This window comes from Aedes aegypti, chromosome 2 (assembly GCF_002204515.2).
Source record: "Aedes aegypti strain LVP_AGWG chromosome 2, AaegL5.0 Primary Assembly, whole genome shotgun sequence".
Lineage (NCBI taxonomy): Eukaryota > Metazoa > Arthropoda > Insecta > Diptera > Culicidae > Aedes > Aedes aegypti.
Window position 1 is genome coordinate 212367032 of NC_035108.1, and position 24356 is coordinate 212391387.

At 37.1% G+C, this 24356-nt stretch overlaps 1 protein-coding gene across 1 annotated transcript in view; it reads right to left on the reverse strand.

Annotated features, from left to right (window-relative positions):
• The window catches only part of LOC5576991 (serine/threonine-protein kinase SIK3 homolog), a 53505-nt gene extending 37849 nt beyond the window's left edge, over nt 1-15656 (reverse strand). The window contains exon 1 of the mRNA XM_001663043.2: nt 14403-15656. Within this exon, the coding sequence (XP_001663093.2) occupies nt 14403-14552 (150 nt within the window). The 5' untranslated portion in view covers nt 14553-15656. The remainder of the gene's footprint in view (nt 1-14402) is intronic.
• Nucleotides 15657-24356: the final 8700 nt, after the last annotated feature.

Consider the following 24356-nt stretch of genomic DNA (forward strand, 5'->3'; position numbering starts at 1 on the left):
CTTAAAAACTACCTAAAGCAATAAAACAGTACTTTTCAGTGCTACAAAAACAGTACTTTTCAGTGCTAAAATTAAAAACGGTACTTTTCAGTGCTACTAAAACAGTACTTTTCAGTACTATTTTTTCTACTATTGATCCCTTTACGATCCTTGTTTGGACCCGTGCCTTCGATTTTTCGTTGGACCCGTTGGCGAAGGCTAGCGGTGGTAATCCTTCTTGGACACCGTCTTGGGAAAAAACCTTTCGAAGGTCACGTCTTCTTTCGTTTATTAATTAAACATGGTATCAACAACTAACAAAAGGAAGGGTGAATCTCTGAATTCACTACTTCCTTCCAAAAAAGTGGGTTTTAAAACTGTCACTACACGTGGCAAGAATGGAAGAAAGAACGTTTCCCCGGAATGCGAACTTTCTTCCAAGGGTGAAATGAATAATTGCATCGAAATGAGCAATCAGTTCGATGCTCTAGACAAATTTTCCGAACACCAAATCGAAGCAGCCTCTAGCCCAGGCTCTTTGATTCAAGTGAGGAAGCAAAGAGTGCCGCCTATCGTGGTCAGTTGTTCCGAATTTGGGGGATTTAGGCAGGAGATCTTGAACTCCATTAGGGGAATCAAGGTTTCCTTCCAAATCGCAAAGAAAGGAGACTGTCGCGTTTTGCCGGAAACTCTTAAAGATCGTGAGCTTCTTCTCAAACATCTTGAAGAGAAGAAGCACAAATTTTTTACTTATGACGACAAAACTGAACGTTTGTTCAAAGTTGTCTTGAAAGGTCTCTCAAGTGACTATAAATCACCTGAAGAGATCAAAAATGGAATAAATGATTTACTTGGATTTTCCCCAGTCCAAGTAATCATTATGAAAAAGAGAACCCAATCTGGCATTGTTCGGAAAGGGCTTTCTCAAGAATTTTATTTAGTTCACTTTAACAAAAAAGAACTAAATAATATTAAAGCTTTAGAAAAAGCAAAACTTTTGTTTGATGTCCGTGTGACATGGGAACATTTCCAGAAACCTGGAGGAAATTACCAGAACCCCACTCAGTGCCGTCGGTGCCAAAAGTGGGGTCATGGTACAAAAAATTGTCGCATGGATGCTAAATGCATGATTTGCGGAGGTTCTTCTCACGCCAAAGACGTCTGTCCAGTGAAGGAAGATACCACCAAATTCATATGTTGTAATTGCGGGGCTAACCATAAGTCCAATTTTTGGAATTGTCCTTCACGCAAAAAGGTCATTGAGGCTCGTGCCAGGCAGATGAAAGATAATATCCGTTACGATAACGGTCGTTTCCGGAATTTGCCTGGTAGAGTATCGAACAATGCTCATTTTTCAGTTAACGATCGCTTGATCATGAATCATACCCATCAGGAAGATCATAATCATGCTCATTCACAAACTAATTTTATTCCGTCGGGTAGCCGTTCGAATCTTTCTATTTCGAATGTATCTACCCACGGTAAATCCTTTGCCGATATCGTAGCAGGAAATTCGAACTCCTCCCCTGTTCGATCCATGGGTACCCATTCTACTTGTTTCAAATCAAATGGAAAAAACCCTACCGCCACAGGTAACTCCGCTTCTTCGTCTACCGGAAATTCCAATGGGAAATCACATGACATGTCTGCCTCTGATTTTAATTTTCTAACTGAACAATTGAATCTAATGATTGATGCAATGTTCAAAGCCACCACTATGACTGAAGCAGTCCAAGTAGGTGTAAAATTTACAAATCAAATTGTTATTGGATTACGTTTTTCTAATGGATCCAAATAATAATTTAAATATTTTAAATTGGAATGCTCGTTCTCTGAATGGTAAAGAGGACGAGCTGTTTAATTTTCTTACGGTTAATAACGTGCATAGAGCAGTTATTACCGAAACGTATTTAAAACCTGGATCTAAACTCAAAAGAGATCCTAACTTTTTTGTTTATCGTAATGATCGACTTGATGGGGCATGTGGGGGAGTTGCAATCATCATTCATAGGCGTATAAAACATCAACTGTTTTCATCATTTGAAACTAAAGTTTTTGAAACTTTAGGTGTTTCTGTTGAAACACAGTTTGGTAAATATACTTTCATAGCTGCCTATTTGCCTTTTCAATGCACTGGACAGCAAGTTAATTTGCTCCAAACTGACTTGCGTAAATTGACTCGCAATAAGTCAAAATTTTTTGTCATTGGTGACTTTAATGCCAAACATCGGTCATGGAATAATTCTCAAAGTAATTCCAACGGCAGAATTTTATTTGATGAGTGCTCTTCAGGATATTTCTCAATTCAATACCCTGATAGCCCCACATGTTTTTCCTCTTCTAGAAATCCATCTACGATTGATTTGGTCTTAACCGACTCTAGTCATCTTTGTAGCCAAATGATTACTCATGCTGATTTTGATTCTGATCATGTCCCTGTTACATTTCAAATATCCCAAGAAGCGATTCTCAATCCTATCAGCTCCACTTTCAATTATTTACGAGCCGACTGGAATATATATAAAACGTATGTTGACTCCAATCTTGATGTTAACATTTCTTTAGAAACTAAACTTGATATTGACAATGCTCTTGAAACTTTAACAAATTCCATTGTTGAAGCCCGGAGCATTGCAATTCCAAAATGTGAAGTAAAATTTGAATCCGTGATTATAGACGATGATCTTAAACTCTTGATCCGTCTTAAAAACGTGAGGAGAAGGCAATTTCAACGCACTCGCGATCCTGTTATGAAAATTATATGGCAGGATTTGCAGAAAGAAATCAAGAAACGTTTTGCTCAATTAAGAAACAAAAATTTTGAAAATAAAATGTCTCAATTGGACCCTGGCTCTAAGCCCTTTTGGAAATTATCGAAAATCTTGAAAAAACCTCAGAAGCCAATACCGGCATTGAAAGAGGAAAACAAATTATTACTAACTAATTGCGAAAAAGCTCAAAAACTTGCTATGCAGTTTGAAAGTGCGCACAATTTTAATTTAGGACTTAATAGTCCAATTGAAAATGAAGTTACTAAGGAGTTCGAAAATATTCTCAATCAAGAGAACGTTTTCGAAAATGCCTGGGAGACTGATTTGGAAGAAGTGAGAACTATTATTAAAAAATTCAAAAACATGAAAGCTCCTGGCGATGATGGAATTTTCTACATCCTCATCAAGAAACTTCCAGAAAGTAGCTTATCATTTTTAGTTGATATATTTAACAAATGTTTTCAATTAGCATATTTTCCTGACAAATGGAAAAATGCTAAGGTTGTTCCAATTTTAAAACCAGACAAAAATCCTGCAGAAGCTTCTAGCTATCGTCCAATCAGTTTGCTTTCCTCTATCAGTAAACTTTTTGAAAAGGTTATTTTGAACAGAATGATGGCCCACATCAACGAAAATTCAATTTTTGCCAATGAACAGTTCGGATTCCGCCATGGACATTCGACCACTCATCAACTTTTACGTGTAACAAATTTGATCCGTTCCAACAAATCTGAAGGCTATTCTACTGGTCTTGCTCTTCTAGACATAGAAAAAGCATTCGACAGTGTTTGGCATGAAGGTTTGATTGTAAAATTAAAAAACTTTAATTTTCCAACATACATTGTTAGAATAATTCAAAGTTATCTGTCAAATCGTACACTTCAGGTTAATTATCAGAACTCCAGATCTGAAAGACTTCCTGTAAGAGCTGGTGTTCCTCAAGGCAGCATTTTGGGACCAATATTATACAATATTTTCACATCTGACTTACCTGAGTTACCTCAGGGATGTCAAAAATCTTTATTTGCGGATGACACAGGCCTCTCCGCCAAAGGACGAAGCCTGCGTGTCATCTGTAGTCGATTGCAAAAAAGTTTGGATATTTTTTCTTCATACTTACAAAAATGGAAGATTTCTCCTAATGCTTCCAAAACTCAACTAATAATATTCCCACATAAACCAAAAGCGCTTTATTTGAAACCTTCAAGTAGACATGTTGTCACGATGAGAGGGATTCCAATAAATTGGTCAGATGAAGTTAAGTATCTAGGGCTCATGCTAGATAAGAATTTAACTTTCAAAAATCACATTGAGGGCATTCAAGCCAAATGTAATAAATATATAAAATGTCTCTATCCCCTTATTAATAGAAAATCAAAACTTTGTCTTAAGAACAAGCTTTTGATATTCAAACAAATTTTCAGGCCAGCCATGTTGTATGCTGTACCAATATGGACTAGCTGTTGTAATACCAGGAAGAAAGCTCTGCAGAGAATTCAAAATAAAATTTTGAAAATGATTCTGAGGCTTCCTCCCTGGTATAGTACCAATGAGTTACATAGAATATCCAATGTTGAAACATTGGAACAAATGTCAAATAAAATAATAAATAATTTCAGGCAAAAATCGTTACAATCTTCTATTGCCACGATTAATGCGTTATATGTTTAGGTTAAGTTAGGTTAAGTATATTAAAAACTTTTTTTTTTCTCTTATAAGCAGGTGAAATCAACTCACCTGTAAAAAAACTGAACTGCTACGGCAAATGAAATGTAATATGTTGTTAACAAAATGTTAATTAAATCTCAAATTTGTTTTACCAAATTAGGATGATAGTGTTGTCTAATAACACAGAACACCTAGATATAAGAAATGAATGTAATATTTGGAATGATACTAATAAAGAAATTAAAAAAAAAAAAAAAAAAAAAAAAAAAAAAAAAAAAAAAAAAAAAAAAAAAAAAAAAATTCCGCATGGATGCTTAATGCATGATTTGCGGAGGTTCTTCTCACGCTAAGGGCGTCTGTCTACACGGGTAGAAATCAGAATCCAAAAACACCATGATTTGGACTCATGATATCATGAGTCAGATTGCCGTAACGCAACACACGCGTAAGGTTGTTGTAGCTGATTGCTCGGAATCATGATTCAAATGTCAAAAAAGCTGAGTCACGCATCCGTTTATGATCGACAAAATAAAAAAAAAAAGTTTAATATAGCATGCATTGAGATTCGAGCCAAGAACCTTTCGATTGTAAGCCACTCAACCACTTCGTCATCTTGAATTAAGAGTGATCGATACGAATGTGTTGAAGCAAAGTGTGCCGCTTAGTGTTTTCGCGCTGGATGTTACGCTTATGAGGAATCATGATTATGACTCCAGGAACCATGATTTGTGATCCTGATATTATGACCTAACCAATTTATGAATTTCATGATTTGTAAATCATGGTGTGGGGATCAGATTTTTTTTTCTATCTTTATTAACGAGATTTTTAGCCCTGGGCTAGTTCATCTCGGGACCAACGGCTTTACTTCCCTTCCGAAGGAAGTCGTCACTGAAATTTTTAATGACTATCTCGGGGATGGGATTCGAACCCAGGTGAGAGGCTTGTGTTCTAACCACTACACCAGGTCCGTCCCCTGGGGATCAGATTTTTATCCGTGTAGTGGAGGAAGATACCGATAAGTTTATATGCGCAAATTGCGTGGGCAATCATAAGTCCATTTTTTGGAATTGCCCTTCACGTAGGCGACTCGTAGGCACCACTATGACTGAAGCAGTCCAAGTCGGTGTAAAATTTAATAATCGAATCGTTATTGGATTACGTTTTTCTAATGTATCCAATAAATAATAATTTAAATGATAATAAATCTTCGAGCTGTTTAGTAGAATACCTATAAGTAGATGAAAAAACCGAATTTAGTACTATACCATTTAATTCCACTAGAGTTTGTATCCTTTGACAGATACGCGTATTTCGACCTCAACTGTAAGGCCGTCTTCAGTGTCGTGTACTAGACTCGACTAGTCGAGTCTAGTACACGACACTGAAGACGGCCTTACATTTGAGGTCGAAATACGCGTATCTGTCAAAGGATACAAACTCTAGTGGAATTAAATGGTATAGTACTAAATTCGGTTTTTTCATCTACTAATAATTTAAATATTTTAAATTGGAATGCTCGTTCTTTGAATGGTAAAGAGGACGAGCTGTTTAATTTCCTTACAGTTAATAACGTGCATATAGCAGTTATTACTGAAACCTATTTAAAACCTGGATCCAAACTAAAAAAAGATCCTAACTTTTTTGTTTAACGTAATGATCGATTTTATGGGGCATGTGGAGGAGTTGCAATCATCATTCATAGGCGTATAAAACATCAACTGTTTTCGTCTTTTGAAACTAAAGTTTTTGAAACTTATGGTTCTTCAGTTGAAACACAACTTGGTAAATATACGTTCAAAGCTGCCTATTTGCCTTTTCAATGCTCTTAATATATCACAGTTGATCTATCACCAGGGGGGTGAAATGAGCCAATAATTAGCTACCCAACATTGATTCAACATGGCGTCCAGTGTCTTTGTTTTGATTCTTTTGGGACTAACAAAACATATGATATTTTGGATAGAAGACATCAATGATACCTCACTGATGCGTAAAACATTCAACAAAATGTCGAGTGCGCATCGTACCTTCGTGCTGTGCGTACACGAATTCTCTCTGCTCTTGGAAGTTTTCTTAAAAACTACCTAAAGCAATAAATCAGTACTTTTCAGTGCTACATAAACAGTACTTTTCAGTGCTAAAATTAAAAACGGTACTTTTCAGTGCTACTAAAACAGTACTTTTCAGTACTATTTTTCTACTATTGATCCCTTTACGATCCTTGTTTGGACCCGTGCCTTCGATTTTTCGTTGGACCCGTTGGCGAAAGCTAGCGGTGGTAATCCTTCTTGGACACCGTCTCGGGAAAAAACCTCTCGAAGGTCACGTCTTCTTTCGTTTATTAACTAAACATGGTATCAACAACTAACAAAAGGAAGGGTGAATCTCTGAATTCACTACTTCCTTTCAAAAAAGTGGGTTTTTAAACTGTCACTACACGTGGCAAGAATGGAAGAAAGGACGCTTCCCCGGAATGCGAACTTTCTTCCAAGGGTGATATGAATAATTGTATCGAAATGAGCAATCAGTTCGATGCTCTAGACAAATTTTCCGAACACCAAATCGAAGCAGCCTCTAGCCCAGGCTCTTTGATTCAAGTGAGGAAGCAAAGAGTGCCGCCTATCGTGGTCAGTTGTTCCGAATTTGCGGGATTTAGGCAGGAGATCTTGAACTCCATTAGGGGAATCAAGGTTTCCTTCCAAATCGCAAAGATAAGAGACTGTCGCGTTTTGCCAGAAACTCTTAAAGATCGTGAACTTCTTCTCAGACATCTTGAATAGAAGAAGCACAAATTTTTTACTTATGACGACAAAACTGAACGTTTGTTCAAAGTTGTCTTGAAAGGTCTCTCAAGTGACTATAAGTCACCTGAAGAGATCAAACATGAAATAAATGATTTACTTGGATTTTCCCCAGTCCAAGTAATCATTATGAAAAAGAGAACCCAATCTGGCATTGTGCGGAAAGGGCTTTCTCAAGAATATTATTTAGTTCACTTTAACAAAAAAGAACTAAATAATATCAAAGCTTTAGAAAAAGCTAAACTTATGTTCGATGTCCGTGTGACATGGGAACATTTCCAGAAACCTGGAGGAAATTACCAGAACCCCACTCAGTGCCGTCGGTGCCAAAAGTGGGGTCATGGTACAAAAAATTGTCGCATGGATGCTAAATGCATGATTTGCGGAGGTTCTTCTCACGCTAAGGACGTCTGTCCAGTGAAGGAAGATACCACCAAATTCATATGTTGTAATTGCGGGGCTAACCATAAGTCCAATTTTTGGAATTGTCCTTCACGCAAAAGGGTCATTGAGGCTCGTGCCAGGCAGATGAAAGATAATATCCGTTACGATAACGGTCGTTTCCGGAATTTGCCTGGTAGAGTATCGAACAATGCTCATTTTTCAGTTAACGATCGCTTGATCATGAATCATACCCTACCGCCACAGGTAATTCCGCTTCTTCGTCTACCGGAAATTCTAATGGGAAATCACATGACATGTCAGCCTCTGATTTTAATTTTCTAACTGAACAATTGAATCTAATGATTGATGCAATGTTCAAAGCCACCACTATGACTGAAGCAGTCCAAGTAGGTGTAAAATTTACAAATCAAATTGTTATTGGATTACGTTTTTCTAATGGATCCAAATAATAATTTAAATATTTTAAATTGGAATGCTCGTTCTCTGAATGGTAAAGAGGACGAGCTGTTTAATTTTCTTACGGTTAATAACGTGCATATAGCAGTTATTACCGAAACGTATTTAAAACCTGGATCTAAACTCAAAAAAGATCCTAACTTTTTTGTTTATCGTAATGATCGACTTGATGGGGCATGTGGGGGAGTTGCAATCATCATTCATAGGCGTATAAAACATCAACTGTTTTCATCATTTGAAACTAAAGTTTTTGAAACTTTAGGTGTTTCTGTTGAAACACAACTTGGTAAATATACTTTCATAGCTGCCTATTTGCCTTTTCAATGCTCTGGACAGCAAGTTAATTTGCTCCAAACTGACTTGCGTAAATTGACTCGCAATAAGTCAAAATTTTTTGTCATTGGTGACTTTAATGCCAAACATCGGTCATGGAATAATTCTCAAAGTAATTCCAACGGCAGAATTTTATTTGATGAGTGCTCTTCAGGATATTTCTCAATTCAATACCCTGATAGCCCTACATGTTTTTCCTCTTCTAGAAATCCATCTACGATTGATTTGGTCTTAACCGACTCTAGTCATCTTTGTAGTCAATTAGTTACTCATGCTGATTTTGATTCTGATCATGTCCCTGTTACATTTCAAATATCCCAAGAAGCGATTCTTAATCCTATCAGCTCCACTTTCAATTATTTACGAGCCGACTGGAATATATATGAAACGTATGTTGACTCTAATCTTGATGTTAACATTTCTTTAGAAACTAAACTTGATATTGACAATGCTCTTGAAACTTTAACAAATTCCATTGTTGAAGCCAGAAGCATTGCAATTCCAAAATGTGAAGTAAAATTTGAATCCGTGATTATAGACGATGATCTTAAACTCTTGATCCGTCTTAAAAACGTGAGGAGAAGGCAATTTCAACGCACTCGCGATCCTGCTATGAAAATTATATGGCAGAATTTGCAGAAAGAAATCAAAAAGCGTTTTGCTCAATTAAGAAACAAAAATTTTGAAAAAAAAATTTCTCAATTGGACCCTGGCTCTAAGCCCTTTTGGAAATTATCTAAAATCTTGAAAAAACCTCAGAAGCCTATACCGGCATTGAAAGAGGAAAACAAATTATTACTAACTAATTGCGAAAAAGCTCAAAAACTTGCTATGCAGTTTGAAAGTGCGCACAATTTTAATTTAGGACTTACTAGTCCAATTGAAAATGAAGTTACTCAGGAGTTCGAAAATATTCTCAATCAAGAGAACGTTTTCGAAAATGCCTGGGAGACTGATTTGGATGAAGTGAGAACTATTATTAAAAAATTCAAAAATATGAAAGCTCCTGGCGATGATGGAATTTTCTACATCCTCATCAAGAAACTTCCAGAAAGTAGCTTATCATTTCTAGTTGATATATTTAACAAATGTTTTCAATTAGCATATTTTCCTGACAAATGGAAAAATGCTAAGGTTGTTCCAATTTTAAAACCAGACAAAAATCCTGCAGAAGCTTCTAGCTATCGTCCAATCAGTTTGCTTTCCTCCATCAGTAAACTTTTTGAAAAGGTTATTTTGAACAGAATGATGGCCCACATCAACGAAAATTCAATTTTTGCCAATGAACAGTTCGGATTCCGCCATGGACATTCGACCACTCATCAACTTTTACGTGTAACAAATTTGATCCGTTCCAACAAATCTGAAGGCTATTCTACTGGTCTTGCTCTTCTAGACATAGAAAAAGCATTCGACAGTGTTTGGCATGAAGGTTTGATTGTAAAATTAAAAAACTTTAATTTTCCAACATACATTGTTAGAATAATTCAAAGTTATCTGACAAATCGTACACTTCAGGTTAATTATCAGAACTCCAGATCTGAAAGACTTCCTGTAAGAGCTGGTGTTCCCCAAGGCAGCATTTTGGGACCAATATTATACAATATTTTCACATCTGACTTACCTGAGTTACCTCAGGGATGTCAAAAATCTTTGTTTGCGGATGACACAGGCCTCTCCGCCAAAGGACGAAGCCTGCGTGTCATCTGTAGTCGATTGCAAAAAAGTTTGGATATTTTTTCTTCATACTTGCAGAAATGGAAGATTTCTCCTAATGCTTCCAAAACTCAACTAATAATATTCCCACATAAACCAAAAGCTCTTTATTTGAAACCTTCAAGTAGACATGTTGTCACGATGAGAGGGATTCCAATAAATTGGTCAGATGAAGTTAAGTATCTAGGGCTCATGCTTGATAAGAATTTAACTTTCAAAAATCACATTGAGGGCATTCAAGCCAAATGTAATAAATATGTAAAATGTCTTTATCCCCTTATTAATAGAAAATCAAAACTTTGTCTTAAGAACAAGCTTTTGATATTCAAACAAATTTTCAGGCCAGCCATGTTGTATGCTGTACCAATATGGACTAGCTGTTGTAATACCAGAAAGAAAGCTCTGCAGAGAATTCAAAATAAAATTTTGAAAATGATTCTGAGGCTTCCTCCCTGGTATAGTACCAATGAGTTACATAGAATATCCAATGTTGAAACATTGGAACAAATGTCAAATAAAATAATAAATAATTTCAGGCAAAAATCGTTACAATCTTCTATTGCCACGATTAATGCGTTATATGTTTAGGTTAAGTTAGGTTCAGTATATTTAAAGCGTTTTTTTTCTCTTATAAGCAGGTGAAATCAACTCACCTGTAAAAAATCTGAACTGCTACGGCAAATGAAATGTGATATGTTGTTAACAAAATGTTAATAAAATCTTAAATTTGTTTTACCAAATTAGGATGATAGTGTTGTCTAATAACACAGAACACCTAGATATAAGAAATGAATGTAATGTTTGGAATGATACTAATAAAGAAATTTAAATAAAAATTCAACAAAATGTTGAAAAAAGGAAAAGCGACATCAAATATGACGATGCAACGCAATATAATTAATTGCCAGAAACTAGCACTAGCAGCACTTGAGCCGTATACTCAAAAATCAGGATCAAGTTAGGGCAAACCGACCAGAAAGTGGGTACCAAACGCGCAGTACCAAAAACGATGTGAGGAAGAGCCAAAATGTATGCAGGATGACAGCGGCGTCAGTCCTCTGTCTATCACAGTTCATAACATTTGCTTGAACCCGAGACGTCAAGAAATAAACCGTTTCCCTACGCTTCCATTCTTTCATCATTACAGCACGCCTTTCCTTACGCAATTCCAAAATGTGAAGTAAAATTTTGATTCGTGATTATAGACGATGATCTTAAACTCTTGATCCGTCTTAAAAACGTGAGTAGAAGGCAATTTCAACGCACTCGTGATCCTGCTATGAAAATTATGAGGCACGATTTGCAGAAAGAAATAGAGAAACGTTTTTCACAATTAAGAAACAATAATTTTGAAAATAAAATTCACAATTGGACCCTGGCTCTAAGCCCTTTTGGAAATTATCTAAAATCTTGAAAAAACCTCAGAAGCCTATACCGGCATTGAAAGAGGAAAACAAATTATTACTTACTAATTGCGAAAAAGCTCAAACACTTGCTATACAGTTTGAAAGCGCGCACAATTAGGACTTACTAGTCCAATTGAAAATCAAGTTACTCAGGAGTTCGAAAATATTCTCAATCAAGAGAACGTTTTCGAAAATGCCTGGGAGACTGATTTGGAGGAAGTGAGAACTATTATTAAAAAATTCAAAAATATGAAAGCTCCTGGCGATGATGGAATTTTCTACATCCTCATCAAGAAATTCCAGAAAGTAGCTTATCATTTTTAGTTGATATATTTAACAAATGTTTTCAATTAGCATATTTTCCTGACAAATGGAAAAATGCTAAGGTTGTTCCAATTTTAAAACCAGACAAAAATCCTGCAGAAGCTTCTAGCTATCGTCCAATCATTTTGCTTTCCTCCATCAGTAATCTTTTTGAATAAGTCATTTTGAACAGAATGATGGCCCACATCAACGAAAATTCAATTTTTGCCAATGAACAATTTGGATTCCGCCATGGACATTCGACTCATGGCGACCACTCATCAACTTTTACGTGTAACAAATTTGATTCGTTCCAACAAATCTGAAGGCTATTCTACTGGTCTTGCTCTTCTAGACATAAAAAAACACATTCGACAACTTTAATTTTCCAACATACATTGTTAGAATAATTCAAAGTTATCTGTCAAATCGTACACTTCAGGTTAATTATCAGAACTCCAGGTCTGAAAGACCTCCTGTAAGAGCTGGTGTTCCTCAAGGAAGCATTTGGGACCAATATTATACAAAATTTTCACATCTGACTTACCTGAGTTACCTGAAGGATGTCCAAAATCTTTGTTTGCGGATGATTTAGTCGATTGCAAAAAAGATTGGATATTTTTTCTTCATACTAGCAGAAATGGAAGATTTCTCCTAATGCTTCCAAAACTCAACTAATAATATTCCCACATAAACCAAAAACTCTTTATTTGAAACCTTCAAGTAGACATGTTGTCACGATGAGAGAGGTTCCAATCAATTGATCAGATGAAGTTAAGTATCTAGGGCTCATGCTACATAAGAATTCAACTTTCAAAAATCACTTTGAGGGCATTCAAGCCAAATGTAACAAATATGTAAAACGTCTCTATCCTCTTATTAATAGAAAATCAAAACTTTGTCTTAAGAACAAGCTTTTGATATTCAAACAAATTTGCAGGCCAGCCATATTGTATGCTGTACCAATATGGACTAGCTGTTGTAATACCAGGAAGAAAACTCTGCAGAGAATTTAAAATAATATTTTGAAAATCATTCTGAAGCTTCCTCCCTGGTATAGTACCAATGAGTTACATAGAATATCCAATGTTGAAACATTGGAACAAATGTGAAATAAAATAATTATTAATTTCAGGCAAAATCGTTACAATCTTCTATTGCCACCAATCATGCGTTATATATTTAGTTTAAATTAGGTTAAGTAAATTGAAAACGTGTTTTTTTCTCTTATATATAAGCAGGTTAAATCAACTCTCAACTCAACTACGGCAAATGAAATGTAAAATGTTAATAAAATCTCGAATTTGTTTTACCAAATTAGGATGATAATGTTTTCTAATAACATAGAACACCCAGATATAAGAAATGAATGTAATGTTCGGAATGATGCTAATAAAAAAATAAAAAAATCGTTGGAAACATTTCTACCATTCAGCTACCTATGGTCTGATCCACTGGTGTACTAAATTCACTCGGTCTGAGATTTGTGATACTTGAGCGGGGCACGCTCCCGTATGATCCCCACGTGATCTGGACCCGCTCTAGTGACAAAATTCTTCAACCGAGTTAGTTTAGTACACCAGTGGATAAGATCATGTTACTTGGGATTGGTTGTCCATGGACTGAGCTTGACACTTGGCACACCATTCGCTTCAGAAATCCCTCTTTTTTCTTAATATGCATTAATATTTTGAAATTTTGACTGTTCTCGTCATACCTTTGCTGCATAAGATGTGCTTCCGAAAATCCGAATTATCATCGGTATCCGGTGGTCATAGTTCATTTTCTTAAGTAATTCTCCAGTAATTCTTAAGGCTCTAGTAAGAATGGAGCATTCGTCAAAATTTCTAAAACAATTTTCTTTCGACAGATTAACAAATCACGAAACACAAGAAAGTCCATTTATCGTAGAAGGCAAAAGGGAGAAACGTGGGTACGTTGTTATTTTATTCTGGATTTGTAGTCCATTCGGAAGAAAATTGTCTTTTTGATTCTGCCAATGCACGATTCTAAAAAGAACCGTTAAGAACTAAAATCGGTCAATATTTGACAAAAATAATACGTTTGGAAATTGACCAAACCGACTAGTGATAGCATTATTTTTTATTTTTTAAGTGCAACTAACACAGTACTACGCTATAATATACCTACTGTTGATATACAAAAAAATCTCATTCAAACGAAATTCTTTAAATTAAATTTTCAGCGCGTAGAAAATCTTGAATCGCTTCTCTGTTGAAGATGAAACGTTTTCGAAGTAAAATGCAGACGTAGGAAATATGTAAATGTTTACATATTTCATAGTCAGTCCACCTGTGCTTATGGATAGAGGTGTTAATTCCTAACACGAAGTATCAAAACACAAGTTTGACATTAAATGTTCGAAACCGAGAATGCGTTGTAATTGTGTTTGTGAGCACGATACTCACTATCGAGATTCGAAATTAATGTTTCGCACAATAATGGCTGCTTGTCAAAATCCAACTCGATGCAAATAGAAAATGATAAAAAAAACACCGTTTATGCCCTCAGGCACAACATATTTTTGATTATTTCATTACCTTTGAGTTTGTTATCACATGTGATGCCAGTTTTACGACAGCAAAGTTTCCTTTTCCGATGGTTTTGTCAAGATCGTAATATCCAACACGCACTAGCTTTTCGATTGGCATTTGTTTTGCGGCAGCTGCAGCCGCGAAGTTTTCATTCATTTTGTGAACTTTTTTACATTTCCTGCTATTCCTCGATTAGTATATCGATTAGGCTTTCCGTTACGCCATCGTTTCCACCAATTTGCACTTGCAGAACATTAACTTTCGAACGCAAAAACACGGAGCTAAATTTTTCCAACTCCTCACTCCTCTTCTCACACTACACAGAATTCACAAGTACGAGAAAATATTTGTGACGACATCAATATGCAAGAAGAGCAGACTGACGATTGATTCCTATTGGAAGAGTAGAGATTTGCGCGAATACATGCAAGATGGCGACACTTAACTACTCAAACAGACCCATTCAGAATTGAAATCATGTGTTTTGGCTGCACCCTGGTAGCATACAATTGACCGTAATTTGCACATTCTTATGACGCACTTTTGGCACAAACATTCATTTCTTCAGCAGGTACACTCGTCTACAAACAAATATGCTTTTCCCATTTTGCCATTTCAATACTGCAGTCTTCGTAGATTAAATACATCGTTTTGACTGCATCTCTTCTCTTGCTTCACCTCACTTGTACACACTATCGTGATATAACAATGTCATTGATTCAAGAATTTTTAATTCATATATTTCAATCTGCGTTTCTACACATTTATACGCATACTCTTCAATGACGTACTTTCATGGCACGCACACGGAGGTGATCATTCATACTGCAATTGACTCAAGTAAGAAAAAAAAATACGAATGTCTTGTAGTAACATAATGATTTTCCTTTTCTCTGTGACCTTTACTGCCAAAAAAAACTGCTTCCTTTATCACTTTTCACGATCAGATATCCATCACCATTTGATGTCGCCGCGGAAGATTACCAAACAAAGATCGAAATTTGACAAAACGAAAACCATTGCTGCCTTTCCGCAGAAATGTCGATGCCTGATAAGATTTCTAAGAATGGTTGATTTCTTCTATGTACACTTCTTTTAGACACATATTTTGTACCTACGCACGCCAAAATTCTGGAGAAAGCGATAAACCTATTCCGCGGTCCGCACCCGAACTGACTGATAACTTAGATAACGTTGAACGAGCAACAATGTCTATGGGCAGTTCACTGGTCGCGGTCTCTCATTGCAATGATTGGTAATATGACGAGGTGCCTATCACAACCACTGTAGTCGCTCTCGCGAATCAACTCATGCAGGTTAGACGTTCCCAAACGCTGAGAGTTTACCGTGCATTACAGAGGCTTTTCGGTTTTATCATCACTCATTTAAGTCACTACTCGCCGAATTCACGCTTGATTTTATCGTGATTTTATTCGTGATACCATAATCCGGGGTAACATCAGTTCATTCGGTATTAATTAAAAATTTTATTTGATAATGCAAATGTTTGCAAGCTTTATTGAATTTTCATATTGAATAATACTAAAATCATGGCCCCTAAAGCCAAGTATGAAGGCTGAACTCTTACAAGGCAGTCCATTTTTAAGTTATTTTAAAATGCATAACACAATAAACTGCGAAATACGCCTAAAGGTATGCCATTTCCTAATTATCCATTCTTCTTAAGATGGAGATGCATCGAAGCCAAACCTCGAATTTTGAAGAGAGCCGGACAAACATTTGCGCTGAAAATTTGATCTGATTTAGAGTCTACACTGTAGACCTGTACGCCGCCGCGCCACGCCGCCGCCGCCGATCCATTTTACGTCACGCCGACGCCGAATGTGGTATTGGCGGCGCGCCATACGCCGATCAGCAGTACACCGCCGATTTTGTATTTTCATGCCGATGAATAATTTCGCTCGTAAAACTTTATACTTTTATTAAAGAAAGCAATATACAATATAATTCAATGTTACTTAATCCCAATAGGGATTCTTACACAAATTCATTAAGTAATTTATCTAAGAATTCCTTTATATATTTCTTTAGCAACTTCAAGAATTCCTCTACCAACTGCATCTTGAAACCTTTTTGTTTAATAGACACCGACACGTTAATGGTTCCAGTGGACGATTTTCCCTTTGAAGTAAGCACCACACTAGACAACGGACTAGCATGCAACGCTCAGTGGTACAGTCGAAATACGTTCCTGACGAAAAGTTTTCCGGACTTAAGTGGGAATCGAACCCACACTCCTTGACACGATGCGGATAAATGCTTGGTAACACTAACCACACGGCCACGAAGCCCAAAAACCTTCCAGAGATTCTTTAGGGATTTATCCCGGAATACCTACACGGATTTCTCCTTGAATACCTTCAATGTTTCCTGTACGAATTCCTTCATATATTACTTCAAAATGTTTATAATACCAACAATTACTCTAAGAATATTTAAAGAGGTTCCATCAGTAACCACTCTACACATCTCAAATGATTACTCGATAAAAATCAATTTAAATTTCTCCAGAAGTTCCTCCAAGACGCTATCAAGCAATCTTTATAGGAGTTCCATCATATCCTCAAATAATTGTGGTAAGTGTATGCCCAGGCATTATTGCCAAAGAAGTTTTTCAAAGTTTTCTCCTATATATACGTGATTATTGAGCTGAAACCGAATTCAGGTAAACTTCTGCGTCCATGAGTCCTCTCGTGGCGTAGAGATAACGCGCCCAATCTAGAGAACAGGGAGTCGTGAGTTCGATTCTCACCGAGAAGACGTGTAACTTTTTCGCAAACTTTACATCAATTTGCTCATTTAATCCAATTGCAAAGTATATGTAATGTTTAGTTTTTCGGTAGTTAGCCGTAAACCACGAATCATAATTAATTAAAACATGTATTTCTCTTATATGTTTCTATTAATGTATCCTTCAGTGATTTCTTCATGAATGATTTCATAAATATTTCTAAGATTCCTCTGGCGTTTATAGAGGAACACATTTGAGATTTCATTTTTCCATACCTTCTTTGACATTTTTAAATTTTTCCGAGAATCCATAAAAATTCTTTATTATATTCTCTCAAAAATTACTTTAGAGATTCTCTCTGCAGCTTCATTTGAAAACAATCGTGTTATAAATTATAATCCAGGGATTTCTTCAAAGAAAACCTGCAAGAATTCTTTTTCTTTTTTGTAACGTTACGTCTCTACTGGGAAAACATCTGCTTCTCAGATTAGTGTTCTTATGAGCATTTCCATAGTTTTTAATTGAGAGTTTTCTTTACTAAATTATCATTTTTGCTTGTGTATATCGTTTGGCAAGGTAAAAATACTCTATGTCCAAGAAATCGAGAAAATTTTCAAAACGAAAAGATCCTCCACTGGACCTTCCTCGACGGAAGGGCCACTTGTCGACATGAATCGGTAGATCTTCATTTCCTCCTTTCATCGTCATTGGCAGATTTTGCAACACGTCCGGATTTCTCTTCCACTCGTTAAAAATTGATCTTGGCCCTTGCTGCTTGCAGCCTTATTATTTTTATTTTTTCTTCAATTTCCTTGGATATGGTATTTGCATGGCGACAACTTGTTTATAACCGTAGTGAAAATTTTCATTGCATCTATACAGGTCACCCAGTAATCAACGACAAGATTAACGATATTCGTTGACGTTGATTCAACGCAACCCGTTGACGCTAACGTTAACAAACATGAAAATCAACGAAACGCCGTTAACGTTGATGTTGAGAAAAGTTAGCGTTCATTGTTAATAACGGCGTTAATCGTTGATTAACGTTAACAATTCTGATATGCACATATATTGCCTCCACTTTTGTACGCATAAGGCCTATTGACGACATCTTATACGAAAACGTTGCACATATAAGCATCGCATAACGCAAAAGGTGATTTCGTTTCACGCACATTGTGGTTGTCTGGGTTTTTCCATCATAAAACTGTAACAATTTTTAGTGGTTTCACTAGTAACAAATATCACATTTTATACCTAAAAATGACTTTATGCATATTTTTATCGGTCTTTCCGAGCGGATGATAGATTTCTAAACTTGTTATTGACTTAATTTCTGTCATTGAATTAGGAATTGTGTTAACAGAAAGTAATAACAATCATTTGAAATATATTAAATAATATGATAACTAAGTCAATAACTGTTTCAGTCATTCATACAGTTCGAGTTTTAGATGTCTTCCATAGTATGTATACTGTAATTAATATTCATATGCGTTCTTGTTCGTATGGATATTTATGTTCATTATAGTTCCCTTATGTATTTTTTTTAAATTTTTTCCACGTTTCCTTCAATTTGTTTTCAACGGGAAATTTATTTTAAAATCTTGTGTTTTTTATAACTTAACCAGATATTCGCTTAAGAGCCATTTTAACAACTGCTCAAAACATCGTTAGGGATACTTCAAAAACATTGGTGATTCTTGTAGATTTTATCAAGAGTTTTAAAAATAATGATTAAATTTTCCAAGGTATCAAGGGATGCTTCCGAAATTTACTATCAAGAATATTTCCATAACTTTTTTTTGCAAGGATTTCACCATAGTTTCTCCAAGTTTTTGTTTCAGAAATGGCTGCAAATATTTCTTTAGAGATTTTTCAAGCTTTTGAAGATCCTTCAAAGATTATTCCAGATAAGCGAATATGGGACAACAATTTCATTCGCTTCATTATTTGAATTATTGTGATGGTGCATTAACTGTTTCATCGTTTTAATTGAAGTTTTTATTTTGAGCCCAAATTTCCCTAGCGCTCAACGCGAAAATATTCAGCATGATCTTGGGTGTTGGCTTGTGAGTTCGAATCCTACGACTCGACGGTTTTTATTCGTAATTATCTCGACTTTTCAGGACATAGAATATCTTGGAAGGCTTCCTTAGCCTAATGGTAATGTCCGCAGCTAAAAAAAGGCCATGTTGAAGGTGTCTTATTTCTGGCCTGTTCATGATATTTTCGTATAATAGGAAATTTCCATGCCTTCCTTTGCCATAAAATATTATCATACCAGCCATACGTGACATGAATTCGAAAATAGTAACTTTGGCAAAGAAAGCTCTCAGTTAATAACTGTGGAAGTGCTTATAGAAAACTTAGCTGAGAAATAGGCTCTGTCCCAGTAGGAGCGTAACGCCGGGAAAAAAAAGACAATTTTCAAATACATTGTTAACGGCGTGACGCCACTGCCGCTGGTACGAAAATGCCCTCACCCCGCCACCGATCAAAAATATTTCGGCGCACAGGTCTAAATCTGGGGGTGATCAATCGATTGTCTGGTTCTCTAGATTTGTGCTCTTGAACATTCGAAGTTTGGATTCGATGCATTTTCACCTTAATAATCCGTCCATTTTAATAATTTGAAAATACTTACAAAAATTGTTACAATAGGTCTGTTTTCGGTGAGGCCATGTTAAGTAAAAACCGCAATTCCCTTGCTTAGATCGTTTGTAGAACTCATGTGAGACATAAATCTGTGGTTGTACCATTCATAATCAAGGAAATCTTTGTTTCAAAAAGTTAATAAATTTACGCATGAACAAACTTCAACTTTTACAAAAATCTTTTTTTTTACCAGCTTATTAATATAAGAAATAGATTTCATACATTTTAAAATACACTTAAAAATACACAGCTTACATCATAAAAACGTGAACATATGTGGTTTTAATCCTAATAAAGTTATACGAACATTCATGAAGCTATAATAATATCTAGACAGTTAGATTTTTTTTTTCTATTTAATGTTCTTGCATAACATGTTATTTTAAAATTTTAGTATAGCTCATATATTACACGAGATGCTATATTAGACTGGCTCAGCTCAGGATGTTATATTAGACCCCCCAGATTTATTTCTTAGGGTTAGAAGACCATCTAAAAATTTCAGCTCATTTGGTCGTTACATGAGCTGGCGCATTTGAATTGAAGTTAATATGGGATTTCCAGCTCAAATATGCGTGAGAAACAGCACATTATCTACTGTTTGGTTTAGGAGAATTATTGATCGCGTTCAATTGAACCCAGAATGTCAAAAACACTACTTGATACCATAGCGCCATCAACTAGCGGAATGTGAAGGAGAGGCTTTTTTAAAGAAAGGAGGCGACCAACATCAACTTAAGTGAGAACAGTGTGGGCAAGAGCCTAGACGGCAGGCACTGGCCACTCCAGTGTAGCATGTGAGGTGATTGATGGCCCGGGACTAATCGAGGCCATGGATCGTAATAGGGAGTATCTCCCGAAAATGCAGACAGTTGCTGAGCAACTCGATGTCATCATTGAGTTGAGCAAAGACTTGAAAAAAAAGTCTGAAATTGCGACAATCAGTCCTAGCTGCAAAGCAGGACTACGAGAAAGCCAAGTCACAACTTGGCAAGGTAGAAGGCGAAAGAGACACTAAGTAGTGTCAGAATAAAGTGTTTTTCTTCACAGGCAACGCGAATATATGTGATACTATATTTGTATATATTTGTATATTTGTATATAATCCATCTGACTTTTGTCTACATGAATTGAAACTAAATCCTATATTAAGTCCGAGCTCCTCACACGCGAAATGAATTGGTTGATATTATCGATACGCGATGCGAAAGGGGGAGGGGCCTTCCGACGTATGGTTGCTAAGAGAAAAGCGACCTACGCAGCCGTCCTCCAGAGCCAAGCTCCAGGATGAAGAGGACATGGAGTGGAGTGACCAACACTAAGCCTAAGGCTAAGAAAGCCAAGAAAAAAGAACCACGGGATAGGAACCAGGCAGTGCACCCACAGGAACAGCGGGCGCAAGGCAACAGAAACCCGTGGATACGAGGCCCTCGTTATCAAAACGGTGGAAGCGAAATACGCCGAGGTTCTGAAGGCGATGCGAAGCAATGATGGAAAGTGGCGAACATTTCTGCTAAACTGGAACACAAACAAAGCCAAACGCTCCCGAGCGTCAGAGCGCTGGTTTACTTTGTACGAATGATATTGTATGTTTTAAAGGCGTACTATGCAGTAAAGACATGCAACTTGGTGTTAGACTGCAAAAAAACATATATCCATCTTAGATAGCATTGTAGAAAAGCGTCGAAAATGAATTTCAGCTACTAAGGGGTCCATTACTAGCATTGAAACCCTAGTAGTTTACTGTCGATTTAATGGTTATACAATTATTTTTGACAAAAAAAAATCTGACAAAACAATAATAAATCACACATTGCTCGGTGACTCGCGTGTAAACGTTCCCGAGCTTGTTCATACTTCTTTTGACAGGTTCCCCCGAGCAGACGGGTGCAGACTTTCTCACGCCTAGCCAGTTTGTGAGTCTGTGATGTTTGTTATGCGGTGGTATACACTCGTGAGGTACTTCGTGATGCGAACTTTTCCATTACTGATGCGAAGTACGGAGAAGTTATCGCCATTTGGCGCAGATGTGAGCATACACTTAAGTAAGCATAAAGCGGACTAGGATTGGTGAAATAATCCTAGTATTAAAGAAGGACGCCAAGCAAAAGGGCACAGTCTATAAGAAACTGTCACAAGAAGTACTTGGCGACGAGGTTGATGTTAGAACCCATACTACAGAAGCGACTCTCCAGTGTAAAAATCTGGATGAGGTCACCGATGCAACGGAGGTCTCGGCTGCCATCAAAGAGCAGTGTAACATCGACGTAGCCAGTAAGGCCATCCACCTTAGAAAGGGCACCCAGGTGGCGGTGATCAGGCTGCCGGATGCAGAGGCCAACAAAGCGAGGAACTTGGGCATACTCAAGGTAGGCTAGTCGGTTTGCCGGCTGAGCATACAACAGCCTCCTGAAGATTCTTCAAGTGTTTCGGGAAAGGCCATAAGTCATATAATTGCAATAGTCCCGACAGAAGTAAGATGTGCAGAAAATGCGGTATTGAAGGTCTTAGGACAAGCGATTGTAAGAAAATCGCTAAGTGCCTAATATGTGTCGAAAGAGCAGACAAGGGACACTTAACGAGCGGACCCAATTGGGTCCTAAAATTTGTAATGAAATCTTGTTTTTATTTAATAACACGAAAAAGCATGTTACTGTAATTACTTGAGCAATTTTTCCCGCTCAAATAATGGCTATATCATGTTTAAACTTTAATTTAAAAATTTGGTCCATAAATGAACCTTGACACTTTTGATCATGTTTGACGTTCGCTTAGTCGACAAAAACACCACAGGGGTTTTAGTTCGACCACTGGGGTTGTTCCTATCTGACATTTCGTAAGGGACACGGAAAACAAAATACACCCAAAATTTGAGTTTAAGCCAAAGGATGTGACAAAATCTAATAAAAAATTTTTTGGGCTTAAACCAACGGAAAACATTAGAAAATGGAGTAAACATGTGTTTTTGGCCTAAACTTAAGCGTTTGGCACTAAAATTGGGACAGGGCTTTAGGACCCAATTGTCCGGGCACAAGCGGAGTATCAAAGCAGCCAAAACGGAAGTAACACAGTTAAATTAAACAACTGTAATGCAGCCCAGCAACTGCTTTGGCAGTCAGTCATACCGCATACCAGCCAACAATGGGAACTGGGTGGCGTTGGACTCAACAGCTAGCAGCTATAGGGACGACAGGACGATACCCGATCCAAGAAGTAGTCTCTATCTCAACTGACGGTTTTGCGATAGTATAAATCAACGCGGTATGTATTCAATTGCAGTTATTACGCGCCCTCAAGGTGGTCGATTGAGGAATTTTCAAACATTGTCAATAGAACGATAGTCGAACTAGCTAATCGCAGCCAGTAGTAAGAACTGGTGACTTTAATGCATGGGCAGTACAGTGGGGTAGCCGCTGCACCAACCAAAGAGGACAACTATTGTTTTTTTTTCTATCTTTATTAACAAGATTTTTAGCCCTGGGCTAGTTCATCTCGGGACCAACGGCTTTACTTCCCTTCCGAAGAAAGTCGTCACTGAAATTTTCAGTGACTATGTCGGGGATGGGATTCGATCCCAGGTCCTCGGCGTGAGAGGCGTGTGTTCTAACCACTACACCAGGTCCGTCCCCTTACAACTATTGTTGCAATTCCTGACCGCATTAAGTGTAGATGTGGGTACAGTGAGTACCATCCGCAGAAATGGTGCAGAATCGATTATCGATGTGACGTTTTGTAGTAACCCCGGATTACGGTACTTCAGTTTATAGTTTTCAATAAAATAAGTGATAGTTTGATCATTTATCGTATCGGCAATGCTAAATTTATTTTCAGATTTTTATTGTACGTTCTTTATGATGTAGCACATAACGCGATTTGTGCAAAACTGATAAGAGGGGCTTCCAGAAATGTAACATCATTGCCCAACAGGTAGCGAAAAAAAATCGAAATTCAAAACCTACTCTTAATAACTGCAAGAATAAAATGTGTGAAAATCAAATATTTATTTGCACTAGTCATGAAATGGCAGTACTTTCTAGGACACCCTGTTATTAATTTTTCTCATTTATTTTGTTAACATCTAAACAGATAACACTGAATCAACAATTTCACGCCACAATAAATACACGGATCGTGACCGCATCTCTCCATCCTCGGTTCTGCCCCACGCTCGCCAAATCGCTGCCCACTTGATCCGCCCACCTAGCTCACTGTGCACCACACCTTCTTGTACCAACCGGATCCGAAGCGAACACCATCTTTTCAGGGTTGCTATCCGGCATTCTTGCAACATGCCCTGTCCATCATATCGTTCCAGCTTTGGCCACCTTCTGAACACTGGGCTCGCCGTAGAGCTCGTGGTTCATACTTCACCGCCACACACCGTTTTCCTGCACACCTCCAAAGATCGTTCTAAGCACCCGAGGAGTTAGCACCACCCTAGTAACACACCAGTGTTTTAGTTCTTAATTTTCTAACTGAGGTTCGAAGACTCCAAATGCTTGCAGGTCCTCCTCGAGCATCGTTCACGTTTCATGCTCGTAGAGAAC